At 40.7% G+C, this 21650-nt stretch overlaps 1 protein-coding gene across 8 annotated transcripts in view; it reads right to left on the bottom strand.

The window, feature by feature from the left end:
* The window catches only part of YAP1 (Yes1 associated transcriptional regulator), a 135201-nt gene that overhangs the window by 38970 nt on the left and 74581 nt on the right, over positions 1-21650 (bottom strand). For 4 of the 8 annotated variants that reach the window (XM_070384322.1, XM_070384327.1, XM_070384325.1 and 1 more), the window contains exon 4: positions 6869-6988. In XM_070384322.1, the coding sequence (XP_070240423.1) occupies positions 6869-6988 (120 nt within the window). The remainder of the gene's footprint in view (positions 1-6868; positions 6989-21650) is intronic. The other 4 variants (XM_070384324.1, XM_070384328.1, XM_070384326.1 and 1 more) reach the window with 1 other exon arrangement.

Genomic DNA, 21650 nt, shown 5'->3' with positions numbered 1-21650 from the left:
GAGTCCCTTGGACTGCAAGGAGATCCAACCAGTCCATCCTAAAGGAGATCAGTCCTGGCTGATCTTTGGAAGGATGATGCTAAAGCTGAAACTCCAGTACTTTGGCCACCTCATTGGAAAAGACCCTGATGCTGGGAGGGATTGGGGACAGGAGAAGAAGGGGACGAAAGAGGATGAGATGGCTGGGTGGCATCACCGACTCGACAGACAAGAGTCTGGGTGAACTCCGGGAGTTGCTGATGGACAGGGAGGCCTGGCATGTCGCAATTCATGGGGTTGCAAAGAGTCGGACACGACTGAGTGACTGGTTGTGTCACTCAGAACTGAAGTTGTACATCAGAACTGAACTGACGCAAATGTAACTTGAAACACAGGTTTCTTTTAAAAATAAATTTTCTTAGGTCTGATGGGAGGAGTTTTAGTAACACAAGCCATTAATTTAAATTATCACTTGTTATACAAAGAAAATACTTCTTCACTATGTAATTATTTGTGTCACTGAACCATGATCAAATAGAAAATATGCATTAATTTCACCTCATTAATGTATGTGAGGAGGAGAGGGCGTCAGAGGATGAGATGGCTGAATGGCAACACCGATGCAATGGACAAGAACTTGGGCACTCGGGCGCTTCGGGAGATGGTGCGGACAGGGAGGCCTGGCGTGCTGCAGTCCATGGGGCTGCAGAGAGTTGGATACGACTGGGCGACCGAACAACAGTGTATGTCTACTCATCCTCAGCGAATAGAAGAGAGTGCATATATGAAAAATAGGCTATTTTGACACTATCCTCCTGAATATAACATAAAGAAAAAAAAAGACTAAAACGGCAAACCTCAACTTTGAACTAACTTTGATATTCCACAACCTTACACATCCAAACGTTCATTTCAGTGTTAATTTTTTTTTACTTAAAAAAAAAAAAAATAGTGAGGGCAACAATTTGTAACAATCGCTAACAGTGTGTTTTAAATTGGGCTTCACTGAGCACATGGCCTGGAGTTATACTTCCAATCAGCTTACGTCAGGCTTTCTATTACAGCAACTTTAGGGAGGTTCTAAAGTTTAGAAACCAAGCACACCAAAACTGTATCCATCTTTAAGGCAGTAAAGCTGAACCCTACTAACACACACATGTTCAAATTCCCAGATGTGTCAGAGTTTGACAGTGTAGACAAAACTCAACTTTTCCATCCAGCACTGGCCATTCCCTGTCAGATGCTTGCCTGGGCATACTCACCATGTGATAAGGCTTATCTTTAGATTAAGTTGAAAGATTTCCTAGTCTCCTCTTCACAAGTAATTTCCAGCTGTGACCGGAGGGCCAAAAGCTAAACTTAAATGGTGCAATAAATAGTTCAAAAGTATCTTTGAAACCTCAGGGCACTCAAATCCAGAAAGCTACGAAGAAGTAACCTTAAGCAGGGATCCAGAGCAGCCACTGAAGACTTCATACTCTAGCATATTCTATTAAATCACAATAATTAAGAAGGGGCTTCCCTCGGGGGCGCAGACGGTAAGGAATCTGCCTGTAAGGCAGGAGACCCGGGTTCAGTCCCTGGGTCCGGAAGAGCCCCTGGAGAAGGGAACTGCAACCCACTCCAGTATTCCTGCCTAGAGAATCCTGAGGACAGAGGAGCTTGGAGGGCCCCAATTCATGGGGTTGCAAAGAGTCGGAGATGACAATAATTAAGGACTGGAAATATTCTTAAAAGCATCCAGTATATGAGTCCAAATAAGCTGAGAAGTCAGGTATCTTTCTGAATGAACTGGTTATATTGTGATACCAGAATAACTTGGGTCTCCTGATTTCTAACTGAGGAGGTACATTTTTCTACATCACAATTTAACTCATATTGAATTTTTCTGCATCACAGTTTTATTCAAATTCATATTGAATGTATTATGCAACTACTATGGAGAAAAGAGGATGCTAGCTAATTTCTTTTAAAGGATTTTTCAAGGTCATATAAAATGCCAGGTCAGAGATGTGTTGTAATTATTTTTCTCACTAGATAATGTGCATTTAAAAACTACACTGAGTGTTACCTTTAAAGAGGCACTAGTTAAATGAAAGGCATCCAGAAGAAGGGAATTAAACTAGTAAAGAACTCAGAAAAAACTAGAGAAACCACAGTTAAAGGAGAATGTTCTCATATTAGGACTGTATTCACAAATTTGAAGGGAAGTAAATTTCTTAGTAATAAAGGAACACATACTTTCTGGTCATTAGAACTTTCCTTAAATAAAATGGACTGACTTGTAATATGGTAAGCTCCTAGTCAAGGGAAAGGTCAAAGGTGAGGTTGGAAGGTAATCTCTTAAGGATGTGGCAGAGGCGAGGCCTGATAATTCAACTGGATGGTTTTACTTCTGTAGCTGGAAACTCACTACCTTGGTAATTTCCTCAAGATGAGTCACAATATGTAAGTCACAGTACATAAGTAAATGCATTAACCATTGTCATCTTCCTCCCTCTGAAATTCCCATGTATTAGCATTGGTGACTTAGGTGTGTTTCTGAAAGATTAACTGCTTGTAATCTAGATTTCTTTAAAATTCTAGGTGTCAAAAGATCAAGTCCAGATTCCAGTTCTGTCACTTAACTATGTAACTCAGTAAGTCATGATTTTCCTAGATCTCAGAGAAACTCAGACTTAGGGCAGTATTCCCTCCCTCTCCCAGTATTTTTTTAAAATGGATGTTGGTGGGTTTGCAGTCACAGGACTGGGTGGCTCAGCGGGCAGGAGTCAGGGCGCTAAACACTCCTCAGTGCCCAGGGTACCCCCTCCCTCCTCCCCTGAGGAAAAGTGAAGAGAAGAGTCACAGGTTGCTTTTATGTGCCAAACTTGGTGAGATTTATCTCTTTCAAGACGCTGCAGTTAGCAACAGCTCTATTTACCTGAAACACAATGAAACAGCTTTTCCTCCCCACCCTAAGTAGTTAATAATATAGTTCACAGCCCAAACTGACATTTTAGGACCGGGAGGCAATATTTAAAAGAGGGTAAGGAAAACAAAACAAAAAACAAAGGAAAAACTTGTTTTTAATGCATGGATATCAAGAGACTTGCTTCAGTAAAAGTTCAAATGAGCTGATGATGGTATTCTAGCTATCCAAGACTCCATTAATGGGGTTACAGAGTTAGTTCCTACAGCCTTCAGCGCTTTCCCTTCCTCTACAACAGAGGGTATGATATTTAGTTGGTCATTAGGTGCATCTTCATTAAAAGGAAAATATTACTTTTAACAGCTATCGGAAATATTTGCTCTTAAAGGGAAAAGGTTAATGCATGTCTGAACACTTAAAAAATTTAACACACCTTTAACTACTGATGCAAAATATTTAACTTTGATCAGAAAGGTGTGCTGAACAACTTTTGGTTTGTGACTGAAAAGCAAGTTTTGGAATACCTTGAAACCATGGACGAAAATTAACATCTAGGTTTTAATTACCTGTTACATTTCCATGCATAGAATGTCTACACACAGATTTGCTGTTAGCGATTACAAAGGATATTGTGTTTTCAAAGGATATTGTGTTTTTGCCAACCTAGGTTATTTATTACCTCCTTTAAGACTCAAAAGATACACCTTTTAATCCACATCTCTAGTTCCAGTACTTTATTTACACCAAATGTGTTTTTAATCTCTGTGGTCCCATCAGCACTTATTTCCAGAAACACAGATTCTAACACTATTTAATATGTTCTTTCACATAAACAGGGACATCAGTTCACTGACCATTCGTATTCTGGGGTAGATTTTTCATTCTGAAGAATGGGAATTTTTTGGGTTTGCTTTCATTAGGGCTTTCTCTGGAAAATATTCATATGGCTATATTATATAAAATAAATAATCTTACGATGCACAAGAAAATGAGCCTTTTTATGTTTGCAAGTATAAAATCTGTAAGGGGAAAAGTATAAATATGAAATAATTTAATGACCTGTGTAATATTCAAGCATTAACTTACTTTAATAAGTGTAAAAACAGTCCTAGTACGATTCCTTAAAAATAGATAAAAGCCCTCCTTTTTTCACAGCCAGTAAATATCAGCTAGTTCTTACTGCCACTGGATGTCACCTCATGATTTGTTACAAATTATCAATCAATGCTGAAAAATAATATAAATGTCAAAAATATACAGTTTTCATAGAAGGGCAAGAAAAGGGTATGAGATTAAGAGATACAAACTACTATGTATAAAAAATAACCAACAGGGAAAAATACAGTACAGGGAAACAGTCATTATTTTGTAATAACTTTAAATGGAGTATAATCTATAAAAATGTTGAATCACTAAGTGATACACCTAAAACTAATACTGTAAATCAACATAAAATAAAAACTTCAATAATTTTTTTTTTAAGATATAGTTTTTAAATCTTAAAGAACAAGAAAATAGGATAAAAAGGAACCAATACATAACAAATTACGAATTTCCTAAACTTATATTATATGGATAACTTATTAACTTCATGGGGGATGTGAAGAACTGATTAAAAAAATTATTCTAAATATAATTATTCCAAAGCATCTGATAAAGAACAGAAATATAAAAGAGGCTGGTGTTTGAAGGTGATTAAGTGATAAAGTCAAGCTTATACAGAGGTCAAGTGTATTTTCCACTCTAAAATGTCAAAAGACATAGGTCAACTTAAGGTAAAAAATGGTAAATACTTTAATATAGATTTGGGGAATATAGGAAAGCACATTTCACAACCATGAAGGAAACAACCTATCATCTGTTGGTGTTTGCGTGGTTCAAAGGGTCAGAAAGGGGATAGTTTATATTTTGGGGGCAGATAAAATGCAATCTAGCATAGAACTTTAGATTTCAAGGAAAACTCCTTCAAATTCAGCTGCTAACAGCTTGTCTCTATTTGCTGTCACTCTGGATCAGAGAAACCCACACTTTTTTTCTTCCCCTTTCCTGCTCCCCTTCAGTTACACTTGAGCTCTCTGACTGAAAAGGTCTGGAACAGATTAGAAGTCGGGCCACAAAATAAAAAGCTTTGGCAAGCTGTCAAGCCTGTCTGGAATACACATACAACAGTGGGCCCAGAAGGGGAAACTAAAAGCAGGAAGAGTATTTTACGAAACCTTTTCTTGGCATACTTAATTGTACGCTGTGTGTACATATGTGTTGAGGTGGGAGGGAGATTATTATTTTTTTGGTACTTTCTCCCATTTAAAACAAAAGACCAAGCTGTGTGTGTAATTAATGGATCTACTTAAGCTCACAGCCAACTTGCTTTACTTCACTTTTTATTAACTGAAAATACTTAAAACAAAAACCTTTGTTCCAACTGCTGATTTCTATAGCTAGCTAAGAGTTAATCATCATTTTTCAGAACCTCATGTAGAGGGAAAGAAAAATCCCACAGTACCATTTTTTAAAATTACCAAATGCGGACAAGCTGAATTCATTTCATTAAAGATGATCTGAGGAAACATGGCTGTTATCGTTCTAGTCCATACAAACGGCAACATTTATTAAATTTTCTACCTTACTTGGGTTCCTGTTTCAACCACAAGGCCTTATTCAAGTATTAAACAGAATCTGAAGTTGCAAATTATTAACATGCCACATTACTTTTTTAACACCCAAATAGGTCTTGAAGCTCAAAAGGCTTGCATTTAAGCCAAACCGGGTATTTGTCAAAGCAACAGTCTCTGCCCTGATCCCACTCTGACTTTACCTGAATAGGGGTCAGTTCATAACGCTGACCAATTGGTGAGCTTGGGGCGGCAAACCCAAATGTCGGGGTTTTTAAAAGGTATACATACAGACACAGAACTGTTCGGAACGTTCCTAACAGGGCAGTTATTTTGCCCAGCCCTGGGTAGAGTTTTCTTTCTTCCCTTTTACCCCAGACTGTGTTCTGATGGCACTCAAGGAGTTAATTCCTCCTTCCCGGAAGGGCCCCGCAGTTGTTGTTAGGTCAACCCCTGCAAAGCTTCAAAGGTTCCGAGCTCCCGCAGTCTGACCTACTCAGTGATCTGCACATTGTTTTCATTTAGCTACATCCAGTCCAAGACGAAAGTTTTAAAACCACAATGATCTGCTCCTTTTTAGATTCATTTTTCCATGGCTTTGGAAAAATATCTCAGAAACCCAACTGAAGAAAAGGAAAACAGTGAAAAAATATGGATAAAAAGGCCCCAAAGAGCTTGTATACTATTATCAAGATATGCACATTTGGGAGGGGAGTATTTCTTTGTGCAAATGGTGATTTTTGTCATTTGATTTGAGGGAGAAATATGGCTTTACTTTTTGTTTCCTAAATGAAAAGCAAAGAAAAAGAAAAAAACACCTTAAAATATGGGTGTGGGGTGGGGGAGTGAGGGCAGAAAGGAAGAGAAGGGAAAAGGCGCTGCCACTGGCCTATCTCTAGGTGACAGGGGTCCCCGCCCCAGCTGGGGACAGAGAACATTTTAACACCAAGACACAGGATGGGAGTCACTGCTCTCTCAAGTTAAGCATAAGCAGACACCAGTCACTCACCGACAAAAGCTGCTATTTCAGGTTTTAGATGAAGCAACAGCCTGATTATTTCTATAGCTAAAAAGATCATTTTAAACAAGATCTCTGTGCTTCTCAAAAATGAGAAAGAAACAGTCAGTCTGGTTAGTAAACCACCACAACATTCCTCCAATCCCATCCGAAGAATCAAAGCTAGAAAGTTGATTTAGATCCAAATTCAAGTTTAAAGTGAAAGGCATAAAAATAGTAATAGATAAGTTGGCTAGGCAGTCATTTTTTAAAACTATAAAACAACCCAACTTAATTTAAATGTACCTTCCAAAATTCATATACCAAAAAACAGTTATCAAAAATATTTAAAAAGATTTTGAGATGAACCTTTACCAAAACGAGGGTCAAGCCTGGGGTCTAGCCAAGAGGTGGTCTTGTTCTTGTGGTTTATATAGTATATTTCTCCATCCTGAGTCATGGCTTGTTCCCATCCGTCAGGAAGAGGACCTATAAACAATGGGAAAAAAAAAAAAAAAATCACGGTTGGTTTTATTTGGTGCACCTAAAAAAAAGTGGGAGAGGTGCTAATTTAAAAAGAAAACACATAAAACAACTCATTAAAGTAGAATTAAGCATGTGTTCAGAGAAGAAAGGTAAACCCCAATACTTGATTCTTCTCCACCAAGAAGAAATTATCCAATAATAAAATCTACATCCCCAGAGACACAGATGTAAACAAACTTCAGATTTTGGAAAAACTCTCTGGAAGTCATGACCCAAGCCATTACTACTAGTGTTAATACAAGACATGGAGTGCTGCAGCTCAGGGACTGTCCCCGCATCCAGCCTGTTTCATGACAGTATCTTCCTAGAGACCCCAGAGCTCTTAATAAGGAATCTGTGCAAGAGTTCTCACAGCACTACGGTATCATAAACATTCTGCTTAATATAGAGCACAGTTTAGCTAAGCCTGCCAACTGCCATTGATTTCCATTATTTATGTGACTGACACACACCAAGAACACTATAATAGAGAAAACGTGGTTGAAAAGAGCTGATTCTTAAGCAGCCCAGAAGTTGCTACAAGGTGGGGACGGGGCTGGAAGTTTCAGTCTGTCAGAGATGTGTGTATGTGGGGGGTGGGGGTGGGGGTGGCGGGGCGGGAGGGGTGGCAGGGAGAGAGTAAGGACCAGGACTGCTGGGAGGCATGTTTCTCAGGAAGAAAAAGAAAAGAGGTACAAATTCCAAAACTACAGCGTGAGGAAGCAACACCTGGGAGATAGGGCTAAGAACACAGAAAGTTTAGGGATCATTCTAGGCTTCCCACCTAGCTCATTCAGGAAAGAATCTGCCTGCCATGCAGGAGACCCGGGTTTGATTCCTGGGTCGGGAAGATCCCCTGGAGACGGAACAGCTACCTATTCCAGTATTCTGGCCTGGAGAATTCCATGGACTGTATAGTCCATGGGGTTGCAAAGAGTCAGAAGTGACTGAGCGACTTTCACTCTCACTTTTGGGCTTCCCTGGCAGCTCAGTTGGTTAAGAATCCACCTGCAATGCAGGAGACCCTGGTTCAATTCCTGGGTCAGGAAGATCTGCTGGAGAAGGGATAGGCTACTCACTCCAGTATTCTTGGGCTTCCCTTGTGGCTCAGCTGGTAAAGAATCCACCTGCAATGCGGGAGACCCAGGTTTGATCCCTGGGTGGGGAAGATCCCCTAGAGAAGGGAAAGGCTACCCATTCTAGTACTCTTGCCTGGAGAATTCCATGGACAGAGGAGCCTGGCAGGCTGCAGTCCATGCAGTCACAGAGAGATACGACTTAGTAACTAAACCACCACCGAGATGATGCTATCCTTATGAGGGAAGCGAGTTGCTTTTGAGAGGGAACGGTAATAAAATGAGAGACCCAGTGTAAGTGACCCAACCCAGGCACATTTTCTCCTTGTCTCCTCCATTTCCCACCCCCACGAAGATCAGGAGAGGCAAAGGGAAACGGACCAGCAGGAACTGACTGCTCGCTGTGTGCCAGGCACTCTGCCAAGTACACACGTTCACGGACTCATCTGGCGCAGACGATGACTGAGGATGCACGCGGCAGGACAATCTCCATTCTAATGGGAAACTGAGGCCACGTGGCTCAGCCGCACATCACAGATGCTGCTCAAACCCAGCAGCCTGATTCCTGAGCCAACTTCCTGATAACACTTCTTTTCTTTCAAATTTTATCATTTTTAAACTTTACGAAAACTTATTCTTCAGGGGAGGATAACTGCTTCACAATGTTGTGTTGGTTTCTGTCACACAAGAACGTGTCACACAAGAACGTGAGTCAACCGTAAGTACACACATGTCCCCTCCTTCTTGAACCTCCCTCTCACTCCCACAACTTTTTATTCATCTTCCACATCCAAGATTAGAGACTAAGTGTGTCTCCTGTGCAAAAATGGAACAAGTCCCTTTTCTCTAGGCAGTAAGTCCCCTACACACGAACCTCCACGTTGTGAACTTGCAAAGATGAAACGTGCACGCCCAACCCTGTTTCCGTTCGCTCATGTGTCTGGTGCACACTGTCACACGCGTGCATCCCCTACAAGTGGTTGTGCTTTCGTGCATTTCACTGCACAGAGTGCGGCAATACAGCATGTACTTACTACCCAGCGTCACCGGATCATTCTTTCAAGAAGGTGGACAGAACTGAATGCAGAAAGGAGCCTGTGCTCCCAGGGCCGGCATGAGGGAGACCAGCTTGCCCTCTGCCTCCCATCGCTGAGATCCTTCACTAGCCCATCCTCCACCTCTGCTCCCTGCTCCAGTCAGGAACCTGCCTGTTCACTTTATGCCAGTTTACGCCAGCCATCATACTCTACTACTGTACTTTTCAAGGCACTATACTGTAAGATTAAAGCTTTTTTTGTGTACTTTTTAATGTATTATTTTTGAAAAAATATTATTAACTTATTACAGTACAGTACTATATAGCTTAATTGTATTAGTTGGGTACCCAGGCTAACTCTGTTGACCAAGCTCTTGGAACAGAACTCATTCGTGTGCAGGGGACTGACTATATTGGCAGTCCAAGACAGCCTTGTGAGTAGTGCTGGAAGAACTGTGGTAACAGACCACTCACACGGGCCCATGGGACCCAAGGCCCTAATTCTAGGCCGTTTTCATTTGTATCAAGAACAGACCGATTTGCTATTATACTATTACCAAAGATCTTCTTTGATGGGGTCAAAATCACGTTAGGGAATGCAGGCATGTGCAACTGGAGTGTTCTAGACTCCTACTGGATGCCACAAGGGAAGACCCTCCTCCAACCCTGAGTGTGAAGTTCTGCATATGATGCCGTGTCCAGAGCTGGGACTCTGCTGCAGGTATCCTGTGTTTACTAAGACGTGAATGGGAAGCAGACTTGGTAAACATGTATAAATAAAACCACTTCTCTCAGCAGCCTTCAGTGTCACTTTGGTCTCTGCTTCCCCACCAGGAAGTCAGAAACTTCAGAACTGTTGCTCTTTAGTTGCTCAGTTGTCCAACTCTTCTGTGACCCCACAGATTGTAGCCCACCAGGCTCCTCGGTCCATGGCATTTCCCAGGTGAGAATACTGGAGTGGGTTGCCATTGTCTTCTCTAGGGGATCTTCCCAGTCCAGGAATTGAGCCTGCAGGTGGATTCTCTACTAATGAGCCACCAGGGAAGCCCAAGGATTTGTTACTAACTTTAATTGTGGAAAATGGCTCTTACCTGGTTAAGAAGAAGAGCTGGAAATTATTGATTGCTAAATTCTCACAGATGGATTGAAGCAGATCAGAGAGTGTGAGTAGAGTCACATATTCTATTATAAACAGAGTATGTGAATGATCTGATATTAATCCAGTGCTTTTTGCTCCTTAAATGTTTTCATTTTTATAGCTCATTTGATATCTTAAAATGTGTTTAAAATTTGTAGAACAGTAAAATGGAAAAGCTAAAGTTTATTGTACTCTATTCTCCAGGAGAAAAACCAAACTTTTGTTTTGTGATATATTCTGGATTTTTTTCCTGTGCATGTTTTGTAATACACATGTATAACTATTGACGTCATGTTGTACCTGAGCCACACTTGTTTTTATTCACTTAATATACATTATGGGCATCTTTTCTTAACACAACATGTAAGCCTCTCTCATTCTTTTTAATGGCTTCACAGATCTTACTACACAGATATACTAGAATTCATTTATCCCAGTGTTACGTATCAGAGTTGTTTCCACATTTTGTCCTAAATTTGTTATAACGTGTACAATGCACAGCACCCCCTGTAGCGACGGCACCAGCTCCATTACTACACTGCACACCCTGTACTTAACCCCACCGTACTGATGAGACAGTGACGCTCAGACAGGTCACTTGCCCCAGGTAGACAGCAGAGTAAACTCTCCCAAGATAAAGATTTGAACCCAGGCAATCTGACATCAGAGATCCTGTTTAAATCATTAGCTATTTATCTTATATAAATCATATTTCTCAAGTATTTTTCATATGTCATTAAGTATAATATTTAGTATTTCACTAAAAACAGTAGACTTCAAAAATTAAATTTAGCAAACTTGCCACCAGTTCTGTTCTTGTATACTATAAACAATCAAAAACAAACCTCTACACAGCAAAGCTTGGCACAACATTGTAAATCAACTATACTTCAATTTAAAAACAAAAAATAAACCTCTAACTAATCTTAACTTTCTTTTCTTGGGCTCCAAAATCACTGCAGATGGTGACTGCAGCCATGAAATTAAATTAAAAAACACTTGCTCCTTGGTAGAAAAGCTATGACCAACCTAGACAGCATATTAAAAAGCAGAGACATCACTTTGCCCACAAAAGTCTGTCTAGTGAAAACTATGGTTTTTCCAGTAGTCATGTATAAATGTAAGAACTAGATCATAAAGAGGTCTGAGAGCCAAGGAACTGATACTTTCGAACTGTGGTGCTGGAGAAGACTCTTGAGCGTCTCTTGGACTGCAAAGAGATCAAAACAGTCAATCCTAAAGGAAATCAACCCTGAATATTCATTGGAAGGACTGATGCTGAAGCTGAAGCTCCAATACTTTGGTCACCTGATGCGAAGAGCCAACTCATGGGAAAAGACCCAGATACTGGGAAAGACTGAAGGCAAAAGAAGTGGACGACAGAAGATGAGATGGTTGGATGGCATCACTAACTCAATGGACATGAGTTTGAGCAAACTCCCAGAGATAGTGAAGAACAGAGAAGCCTGGTGTGCTGCAGTCCATGGCGATGCAGAGCAAACACGACTGAGTGACTAAATTTCAGACATGAAGATATAAAGGAAAGACAAGACTGGTACAAAAAAAGAAAGTAGTGATGTTGCTTATTTTCTCACCTATATTTCTAATTAAGAAGTAAACATGTACATCAGATCAGATCAGTTGCTCAGTTGTGTCTGACTCTTTGCGACCCCATGAATCGCAAGACGCCAGGCCTCCCTGTCCATCACCAACTCCCGGAGTTCACTGAGACTCACATCCATCGAGTCAGTGATGCCATCCAGCCATCTCATCCTCTGTCGTCCCCTTCTCCTCCTGCCCCCAATCCCTCCCAGCATCAGAGTCTTTTCCAATGAGTCAACTCTTCGCATGAGGTGACCAAAGTATTGGAGTTTCAGCTTTAGCATCATCCTTCCAAAGAAATCCCAGGGCTGATCTCCTTCACAATGGACTGGCTGGATCTCCTTGCAGTCCAAGGGACTCTCAAGAGTCTTCTCCAACACCACAGTTCAGAAGCATCAATTCTTTGGTGCTCAGCTTTCTTCACAGTCCAACTCTCACATCCATACATGACCACTGGAAAAACTATAGCCTTGACTAGACGGACCTTTGTTGGCAAAATAACGTCTCTGCTTTTGAATAAGGATCTAGGTTGGTCCTAACTTTCCTTCCAAGGAATAAGCGTCTTTTAATTTCATGGCTGCAATCACCATCTGCGGTTATTTTTGGAGCCCTCAAAAATAAAGTCTGACACTATTTCCCCATCTATTTGCCATGAAGTGATGGGACCAGATGCCATGATCTTCGTTTTCTGAATGTTGAGCTTTAAGCCAACTTTTTCACTCTCCACTTTCACTTTCATCAAGAAACTTTTTAGTTTCTTCTTCACTTTCTGCCATAAGGGTGGTATCATCTGCATATCTGAGGTTATTGATATTTCTCCTGGCAATCTTGATTCCAGCTTGTGCTTCTTCCAGCCCAGCGTTTCTCATGATATACTCTGTATATAAGTTAAATAAGCAGGGTGACAATAAACAGCCTTGACTTACTCCTTTTCCTATTTGGAACCAGTCTGTTGTTCCATGTCCAGTTCTAACTGTTGCTTCCTGACCTGCATACAGGTTTCTCAAGAGGCAGGTCAGGTGGTTGGTATTCCCATCTCTTTCAGAATTTTCCAGTTTATTGTGATCCACACAGTCAAAGGCTTTGGCATAGTCAATAAAGCAGAAATAGATGTTTTTCTGGAACTTCTTGCTTTTTCCATGATTCAGAGGATGTTGGCAATTTGATCTCTGGTTCCTCTGCCTTTTCTAAAACCAGCTTGAACATCTGGAAGTTCATGGTTCACGTATTGCTGAAGCCTGGCTTGGAGAATTTTTGAGCATTGCTTTACTAGCATGTGAGATGAGTGCAACTGTGTGGTAGTTTGAGCATTCTTTGGCATTGCCTTTCCTTGGGATTGGAATGAAAACTGATATCAAATATATATACTAAACACAAAAGAATGCTTTTATGTTTAGGTTCATTTAACACGAGACAAAAATTTAATGTGTGTAAAGAGACTGTCTAAAACAGGATGTCCTCTTTACAGAAAGAGCTACTGATCAATTCAAAGGAGTAGATAAGGAAACATTACCTTTAAATAGCTTTGCATTGCAATCGAATTCTAATAGAAAAAACAAGACTGAAAAGAAAAAAAATCTTCAACCTCAAATGTGAACTAAATAAACAATAACAGATCTGAGCTTTATTCACACACAAGAGAATTTTGATTTAAATGCTCTTGGGATGAAATTCAGTGACTTGATTATGCAGGTTTCTAAAACACTGTGTTAAACTAAGCTAACTGCTGAATAACCGTAAGAAGCTGAGACAGCAAGAGTGACATATCTTCTGAATCATCAAGTGGCACAGGCTACTCAAAGTTTGATTCAAGCATCTGGGCTAGAGTTGGAATGTAGTAAAGTCAGTAAGTCTGTGGGGAAATCTGGGCTTCTCACAAAACTAGATTTACAAGAGGAGACTACAGGGATGGATCAAAATATATTCAGAAAATTTTTCAGTTAATTTACATCCTGATTTTAGCATCATAAATATTAAAAATTCTCCAATAGGGAGTACATAAAATAAAGCAAATGTAAGTAGCAATATTTTAATGACTTAGGATAAAACGCAAGCTGAGCCCCATCCCTAGAATTTCTAATTCAGTAGGTTTGCAGTTGGGCCTGAAAATGCCCAGATGACACTGATGCTGCTGGTCCAAGGAACACATTTTTGAGAAACAATGATATAAAAAATAACTACTTACAATTCTTTAGCTGGTATGTAACTGTTACCTGAATTCATCTAACTTTTATGAGACTACAGTCGTCCACTGTTAGGCATCGGGGCAGTTCAGAGCACACTATCAAGCGCTGCGTGTCTGGGGGCAGCACACAGTCACCTCTGCTAGAGTAAGACGAGGCAAGTGGCTCACCCTCCATCAAGGTAAAGCAGAAGGCAATGCTTCTTTAAAAAACTGAAATGGCCCAACAACTATCCTGGAGAAGCAGACCAGATACATTTCTTTTTGGCCCCTAATGACCAGGTGGTAACGAAGTGTAGGGACTCTGGAGGCAAGTAAACTGGTGTGATCCACGGGAATTATTACTCTTAACTGAGCTTCAGACCATTTTTAGTTGAGAACTCTTCATTTTCTCAATTCAAATGAGGAGTCCTCTCTCTGTGCTAACAAAATATTTTCTTTATACCTAATGCCATAACACTCACCACACGGTACTGTCCATACGTGTTTTCTTCCAGGCGAGACTGAAATACCTGAACAGAGAAGCGTATATTATGCAGTTTTCTATTTTACTGACGAGCTCAGCGCCTACTACACAGAAAGGGCACAAAACCATGTTTGCTGACAGTAATGCAATCAAAACAAAGTCGAATTAAAATTCTTCATTTATGACTGTGAGAGAAACATATCCTGTTTTATCCTTTCTACGTTAAGTTCAATTTCTCCATTATTAAGTATCACTGAAATTAAAGGTACAAGGATGTAACAAACTCTTTTATTCAATAAGTATGTATTGAGCCCCTACTATATTCAAGTACTAATCCAGGCACTGGATATACAGCAATAAGCAAAACAGTTTCTGCTTCATGGATTATGGTCTAGCCAGGAAGACAGATAGGTATGTACAGTACAATGCTGGCTCATGACAAGCGCAGTGAAAAAACCCCAAAAAGCCAAACCAAACCTGGAGATGGTCTTTCAGAAATGTGGACTAAGAAGGGGCTCACTGAGATGGTGACCTTAGGGCGGAGACTCAACCACAAAGCAAGCCAAGATGGGATGACCCGGATACGAGTGGCGCAGGCAGGGGCTGGGACGAGGGCAGAGGAAGGGAGGGCTGACGCACACGGTCACCGTGCTGTCAGGACCTAGGCTCGATCAGCAGATCACCAAGCATTTTAACCGGCAAATGGTGGAGTGGGGAACACTACAGGGGATCACCAACCCTAAAGGATAGTAACAACTTCTCCAAACTCATGGATCACCTCTAAATATGTACAAGTGGGCAACAAACATTTTCATCGCAGATAATGTGTGCATACATGAGACACAGACCCTTAGACATGGGAAACGTGTGGGAGTTTTCCAAGGCTAGGCTATTAGGCTTAACCATCGCAGCCAAGTCTTTTGGGGATAAGGAGGAGATAGAAAGTAGGCCCTGGATCATGAAGGTAAACAAAAAGAGGTCATCACTTTAACAAGATGTAAACAGGGTGAGAAATTTGAATTAGGAAAAACAAGAAAGAGTAGTAGCCTATAATTAATTAATAAATTAGAATTACTTATCCTTGGGAAAAATAAATTTTTATGTAGTATTTACTACTACTAGCTGAAAAACTACTATAACAAACACTAACTTCCTGTAATATTTTGAAAACAAACAAAATATTGTATGTCATAATACTGAAGGTGACTCAAAGTCAACTTCCTGTTCTTGCCTGAGGACCCTCTTGCATCAGGAATGACTCAAACCACCTGCAACGTCTAATCAAACCAGAAAGTCCTGATTTTGCCACAAGTCAGATGATCAGTCTCTCCCTCTCACCTGCCCCACAACTCAGGAATACAGATGTCACCCAGGATACTGAAAGTTTATTAAACAAAACTTAGTGGTTCAAAGTACAGGGCTATCAAGAAGTAAGAGCAGCTGGAAAAAGTAGATGCAATACATCTTGCAAAAGAATCTAATTTGGACCAATTTCAGTTTTGAAATTCTGGTCTCTGACATTTATGATGAATCACAAACTGCATTACTACATTGTTCTAAGCTCCTTACAAGCACATACTAAGCCAACTAACAGTCCCATGGTATAGGTCCTATTATTATCCTCACTTTACAGACGAGCAAACTAAACCACAGACAAGTTGCCCCAGATTACTTAGCCCAGACTAGCAACTGGCAGAGGGTGGATCCAAACCCAGATAGTTCTAGCTTTCCAGAACTCATGCTCTTAAGTACTACGCTGCAATTATGACAAACATTAATCAAAAGGAGTGTTTTTAAAAATTTCTTCTCCTAGAACTTTCATGAAATCTCATTGCTTCAGTCATATTCACATAGATGGCTCTTATATCTTTAATACTTCTCCCAGGGACACCACCAGTCTTTCTCCTCCACCAAGTGCACACCAACACTCCATAAAACATGTCCTCATATTTGAGTTGATTTTACTTTACAATACAATTGCCCTTGTTCCTCAGATAAAACAAATGTAGACTTCCGTATTTCCATGACTAAATTTTAGCAGTAACCTCCCAACTGGCCTTAATCAGACACATCTTATGTACCTTAAGAGCATCCTGCCTCACACCTCCTCTGAGGAAGCAGCTCTATGACTCAGAGCTCCCTGAGGCCCTGGGAGCCTGGCTTCACTGGCTATTCCAGGTCCTCTGTCGCCAGCCATTACAGAGGACACTGCAGAGGGGTTAGTGTCGCCACCACAGCTCACGCCCTCCTCACTCCGTCGTGGTTCAGACCTGCCAACTCCTCTCCCTTCTCCGAGGACCTCCCGCAGGGGCTCCTCTCCCGCCCAGCCTTGCTCAGTTGCTCAGCCAACTCTTCCTCTTCCCTCCCCAGTGTGGACACGCCTTCCTCAAGAGGGCTTTGCCTACAAACACAAAGGTTCATTCCTCTCCTATGCATCATGCGCTTCTTTGGTGAGATGATTCTAGCGCATCAGTAACTTAGTAATCCACTCAAAGTGAGTCCTCCTGGCATGGCCTGTCTTTCCAGTACTCAGCACAGTCATGCACTTTTCACCTCCACACATACCCCCAATGCACAAACCCCAGCCTGTCTCCTCCGAGCCTTCACGATTTTTAGCCATCGAAATCCTACCCTATTTTCATGTTTTATCTTTGTGAAGCTTTTCTTAATTTCCATCCCACTACTAACATTCTTCCCCACCTGTGAATAGAAATTGCACGTTTTTCATTTTTTGGATGCTTATCTTGTATTTGTTCTTTAACAGTGAGTTTAACTCAGAATTTATCATTTTGCACTAGAATCAAAAAAAAAGAGTTCTCCATGTTTTTTGAGTGGTACGTTCAATTTCTGCTTCATTAACAAGGCTAAAACCTTTTGACCGTGTGGATCACAACAAACTGTGGAAAATTCTTAAAAGAGATGGGGATACCAGATCACAGTACCTGCCTCCTGAGAAACCTGTATGTCAACAAGCAACAATTAGAACTGGACATGGAATAACGGACTGGTTCAAAATTGGGACATAAGTATGTCGAGGCTGTATATTATCACTTTGCTTATTTAACTTGTATGCAGAATACATCATGAGAAATGCTGGGCTGCATGAAGCACAAGCTGGAATCAAGACTGCAGGTGAAATATCAATAACCTCAGATACGCAGATGACACCACCCTCATGGCAGAAAGCAAAGAGAAACTAAAGAGCCTCTTGATGAAGGTGAAAGAGAAAAGTTAACAAAAAAACTGGCTTAAAGTTCAACATGAAGAAACTAAGATCAGAGCATCCAGTCCCATCACTTGATTGCAAATAGGTGGGGAAACAATGGAAAAAGTAACGGATTTTATTTTTGGGGATCCAAAATCACTGTGGATGGTGACTGCAGCCATGAAATTAAAAGACGTTTGCTCCTTGGAAGAAAAGCTATGACAAACCTAAACAGTATTAAAAAGATGAGACATCACTCTGCTGACAAAAGTCTGTATAACATACAGTCAAAGCTATGGTTTTTCCAGTAGTTAGGTACAGATGTGAGAGTTGGATCATAAAGAAGGCTGAGAGCCAAAGAATTGATGCTTTCGAATTGTGGTGCTAGAGAAGATCCTTGAAAGTCCCTTAGACAGCAGAGAGATCAAACCAGTCAATCCTAAGAGAAGTCAACCCTGAACATTCAATGGAAGGACTGATGCTGAAGCTGAAGCTCCAATACTTTGGCTCCCTGATGTTAAGAGCAGACTTAACTCAATGGACATGAGTTTGAGAAAACTTGGGCAGACAGTGAAGGACAGGAAAGCCTAGCATGCTGCAGTTCATGGGGTCGCTAAGGTAAGATTAAACTCTAGCCCATAAGCGAAGAAGAACTAAAGAGCCTCTTGATTAAAGTGAAAGAGGAGAGTGAAAAAGTTGGCTTAAAGCTCAACATTCAGAAAACTAAGATCATGGCATCTGGTCCCATCACTTCATGGCAAATAGATGGGAAACAGTGGAAACAGTGACAGACTTCATTTTTTTGGGCTCCAAAATCACTGTGATGAGGACTGTAGCCATGAAATTAAAAGACGCTTACTCCTTGGAAGGAAAGTTGTAACCAACCTAGACAGCATATTAAAAAGCAGACACATTACTTTGCCAACAAAGGTCTGTCTAGTCAAAGTTATGGTTTTTCCAGTAGTCATGTATGGATGTGAGAGTTGGACCATAAAAAAAGCTGAGCGCTGAAGAATTGATGCTTTTGAACTGTGGTGTTGGAGAAGACTCTTGGAAGTCCCTTGGACTGCAAGGAGATCCAACCAGTCCATCCTAAAGGAAATCAGTCCTGAATATTCATTGGAAGGACTGATGCTAAAGCTGAAGCTCCAATACTTTGGTCACCTGATGCAAAGAACTGACTCACTGGGAAAGACCCTGATGTTGGGGAAGACTGAAGGTGGGAGGAGAAGGGGACAACAGAGGATGAGATGGTTGGATGGCATCACTGACTCAATGGACACGAGTTTGAGTAAGCTCCGGGAGTTGGTGATGGACAGGGAGGTCTGGTGTGCTACAGTCCAAAGAGTCAGACATGACTGAGCAACTGAACTGAACTGATGTATTTTAAGGCTTAGATTGGAATTTCAACACTGTTATTGTATTCTACTCACTACCATAAACTGTGTCCCCGACCACTGTGCTCATGTCCCATTTTAGCAGATGCCTCAGTGAACTCCACTTATCTGCCTACATCCTGGCATGTCTTCCAGGAAGCTCTAAGTCTTAAAGAAGTACTTTGACTTTTTGCTGTTTATATCTCTTAGGGCTTAGCACTACCACCAAATACAACTGAAATTTGTTGAGCTGAAATGATTAAGAACTTACCTGTGAAAAGAATGATGGATTAATCTTGGTCAAGTCAGTCTCTCTGATCCTCAGTTTGTGCTTTTATAGATCATAGACTTTTTTTTTAATAAGTTGGTAACATTTTGCAGTGCTCTTATACTAAATGAGCTCTCATGTGAAATGGTGGAGTAATTCATATGTAATAGGTACTTAGGAAAGGTTTTTTTTTTGTTGTTTTCTCACTGAAAATAGAAATAAAGTAAGAATAGGAATAACAAAGTGGATCTTTAATAACATTTCTATGGTTTTACGTTCACCATTCTAGAGTTGTCTATCTGCGTAGTTCATGAATCAGCTGTCTGGCATCTCCTGGAAACTTGTTAGAAATACAGAATTTCAGATCCTACACGTGACCTATAGAATCAGAATCTGCATTAAAATATATATATATATATTCCCAGTAGATTCCTTTACACATTACAAATTGAGAACCACTGATTTACAATACTATGAACTGTGGTGTTGTGCTCTTGAGAGTCCCTTGGACTTCAAGGACATCAAACCAGTCCATCCTAAAGGAAATCAGTCCTGAATATTCATTGGAAGGACTGATGCTGAAGCTGAAACTCCAACACTTTGGCCACCTGATGCAAAGAACTGACTCACTGGAAAAGACTCTGATGCTGGGAAAGACTGAAGGCAGGAGGAGACGGGGACGACAGAGAACAAGAGGGTTGGCTGTCATCTCCGACTCGATGGACATGAGTTTGAGCAAGCTCCGGGAGTTGGTGATGGACAGGGAAGCCTGGAATGCTGCAGTCCAAAGGGGGTTGCAAAGAATTGGAAACAACTGAGGGACTGAATTGAACTGATTTATAATTCAGAAAACTAATATGGCTTGCGTGGTTTTTTTCATGCATTATAAATGAAATTAAACTTAGAGACAGCACACTTTAAAAACTATGAAAGGTTTAAACTCAAGACAGATCTGGGTTCAAATTCTGAATCCAATAATTATTTATACTAGTAATTATATTAATATAAATAATATTTATAATTATTAGCCTTCTAACCTTGAGCAAATTCCTGATCTGCTTGATGCTCACTTTTTTTATAAAAATGGATATAAGTACTTCTTCAACTAATTGCTAAAAGGATTTAAAGGAGAAAGTGCTTGACTGAGGGCCAGGCTTATAAAAGATACTTTTAGAAAAAGTCATTCCAACCCTTTTTTGGAAGTTCTGCCATTTTGTGCTAATAATATACATACTTCAAAAAAAATTGTATATAAGATCAAGATAAGCTTATGATAAAATAAACCTGGTCTCAAAGATGAAATGACTGGATAATAAAAACAGGAAACCCATAGGTTTTCCCTTCTATAGGAGAAGAACCCTAGAAAGGAGTAATTTTTAAGTCTCCCAAATCTTTCAGGACCTAGCCTTCTTAACTGTCTTTAGCCTCGCTTCCTCACCGTTCTATCACAAGTCATATGGGGCTGGGGGTTTGAGGCTCAGTGATCTCTCACAAAATGCTTCCTTTACCTTCCCCCTTCTCCCGCAAACTTAAGTCCCACTCAACTACTAAAGGCAATGGCACCCCACTCCAGTACTCTTGCCTGGAAAATCCCATGGATGGAGGAGCCTGGTGGGCTGCAGTCCATGGGGTTGCTAAGAGTCGGGCACAACAGAGTGACTTCACTTTCACTTTTCACTTTCATGCACTGGAGAAGGAAATGGCAACCCACTCCAGTGTTCTTGCCTGGAGAATCCTAGGGATGGGGGAGCCTGGTGGGCTGCCGTCTATGGGGTTGCATGACTGAAGTGACTTAGCAGCAGCAGCAGCAGCAGCACCAACTACTAAAATTTAGGTTTTGAGTCCAGTCACTTCTAACCACTTCCCTTCAAACACCCTGGTCCATTGTTTCCCCTGAATTATTGCAACTGCCCAGTAACTAATCTTCCTTCTTTTTAAAAACTTACTCAAGATCATGTCCCTGCTCTGTTTAAAACCTACAAACCCCTATATAATATGGCTTCCATGCTCCTTTTCACCGCTGTTCCAGCTGCAATGGCCTTCCTGCTGTTCTTCAAATGTGCCTCAGCACCTCTGACATGGCTGTTGCGATAGGCATGGAACATTCCCTTCCCCAGCTATCTGCATGGCTCTTCAGTTCATTTGCATCTTTGCTCAAAAATCACTGATTACAGAGGACTATCCTGGAGAAGCTATTTAAAAATGATTATCTCCCTCCATCCCCGAGTCAACCCCTCTCTGATTCTTAACTATTTTTCCCTTTCCATTTTTAACTGA

This window comes from Bos mutus, chromosome 15 (genome assembly GCF_027580195.1).
Source record: "Bos mutus isolate GX-2022 chromosome 15, NWIPB_WYAK_1.1, whole genome shotgun sequence".
Classification (NCBI taxonomy): domain Eukaryota; kingdom Metazoa; phylum Chordata; class Mammalia; order Artiodactyla; family Bovidae; genus Bos; species Bos mutus.
The sequence above is the reverse complement of the archived record's forward strand: the minus strand, read 5'-3'. Positions and strand labels throughout refer to the sequence as shown.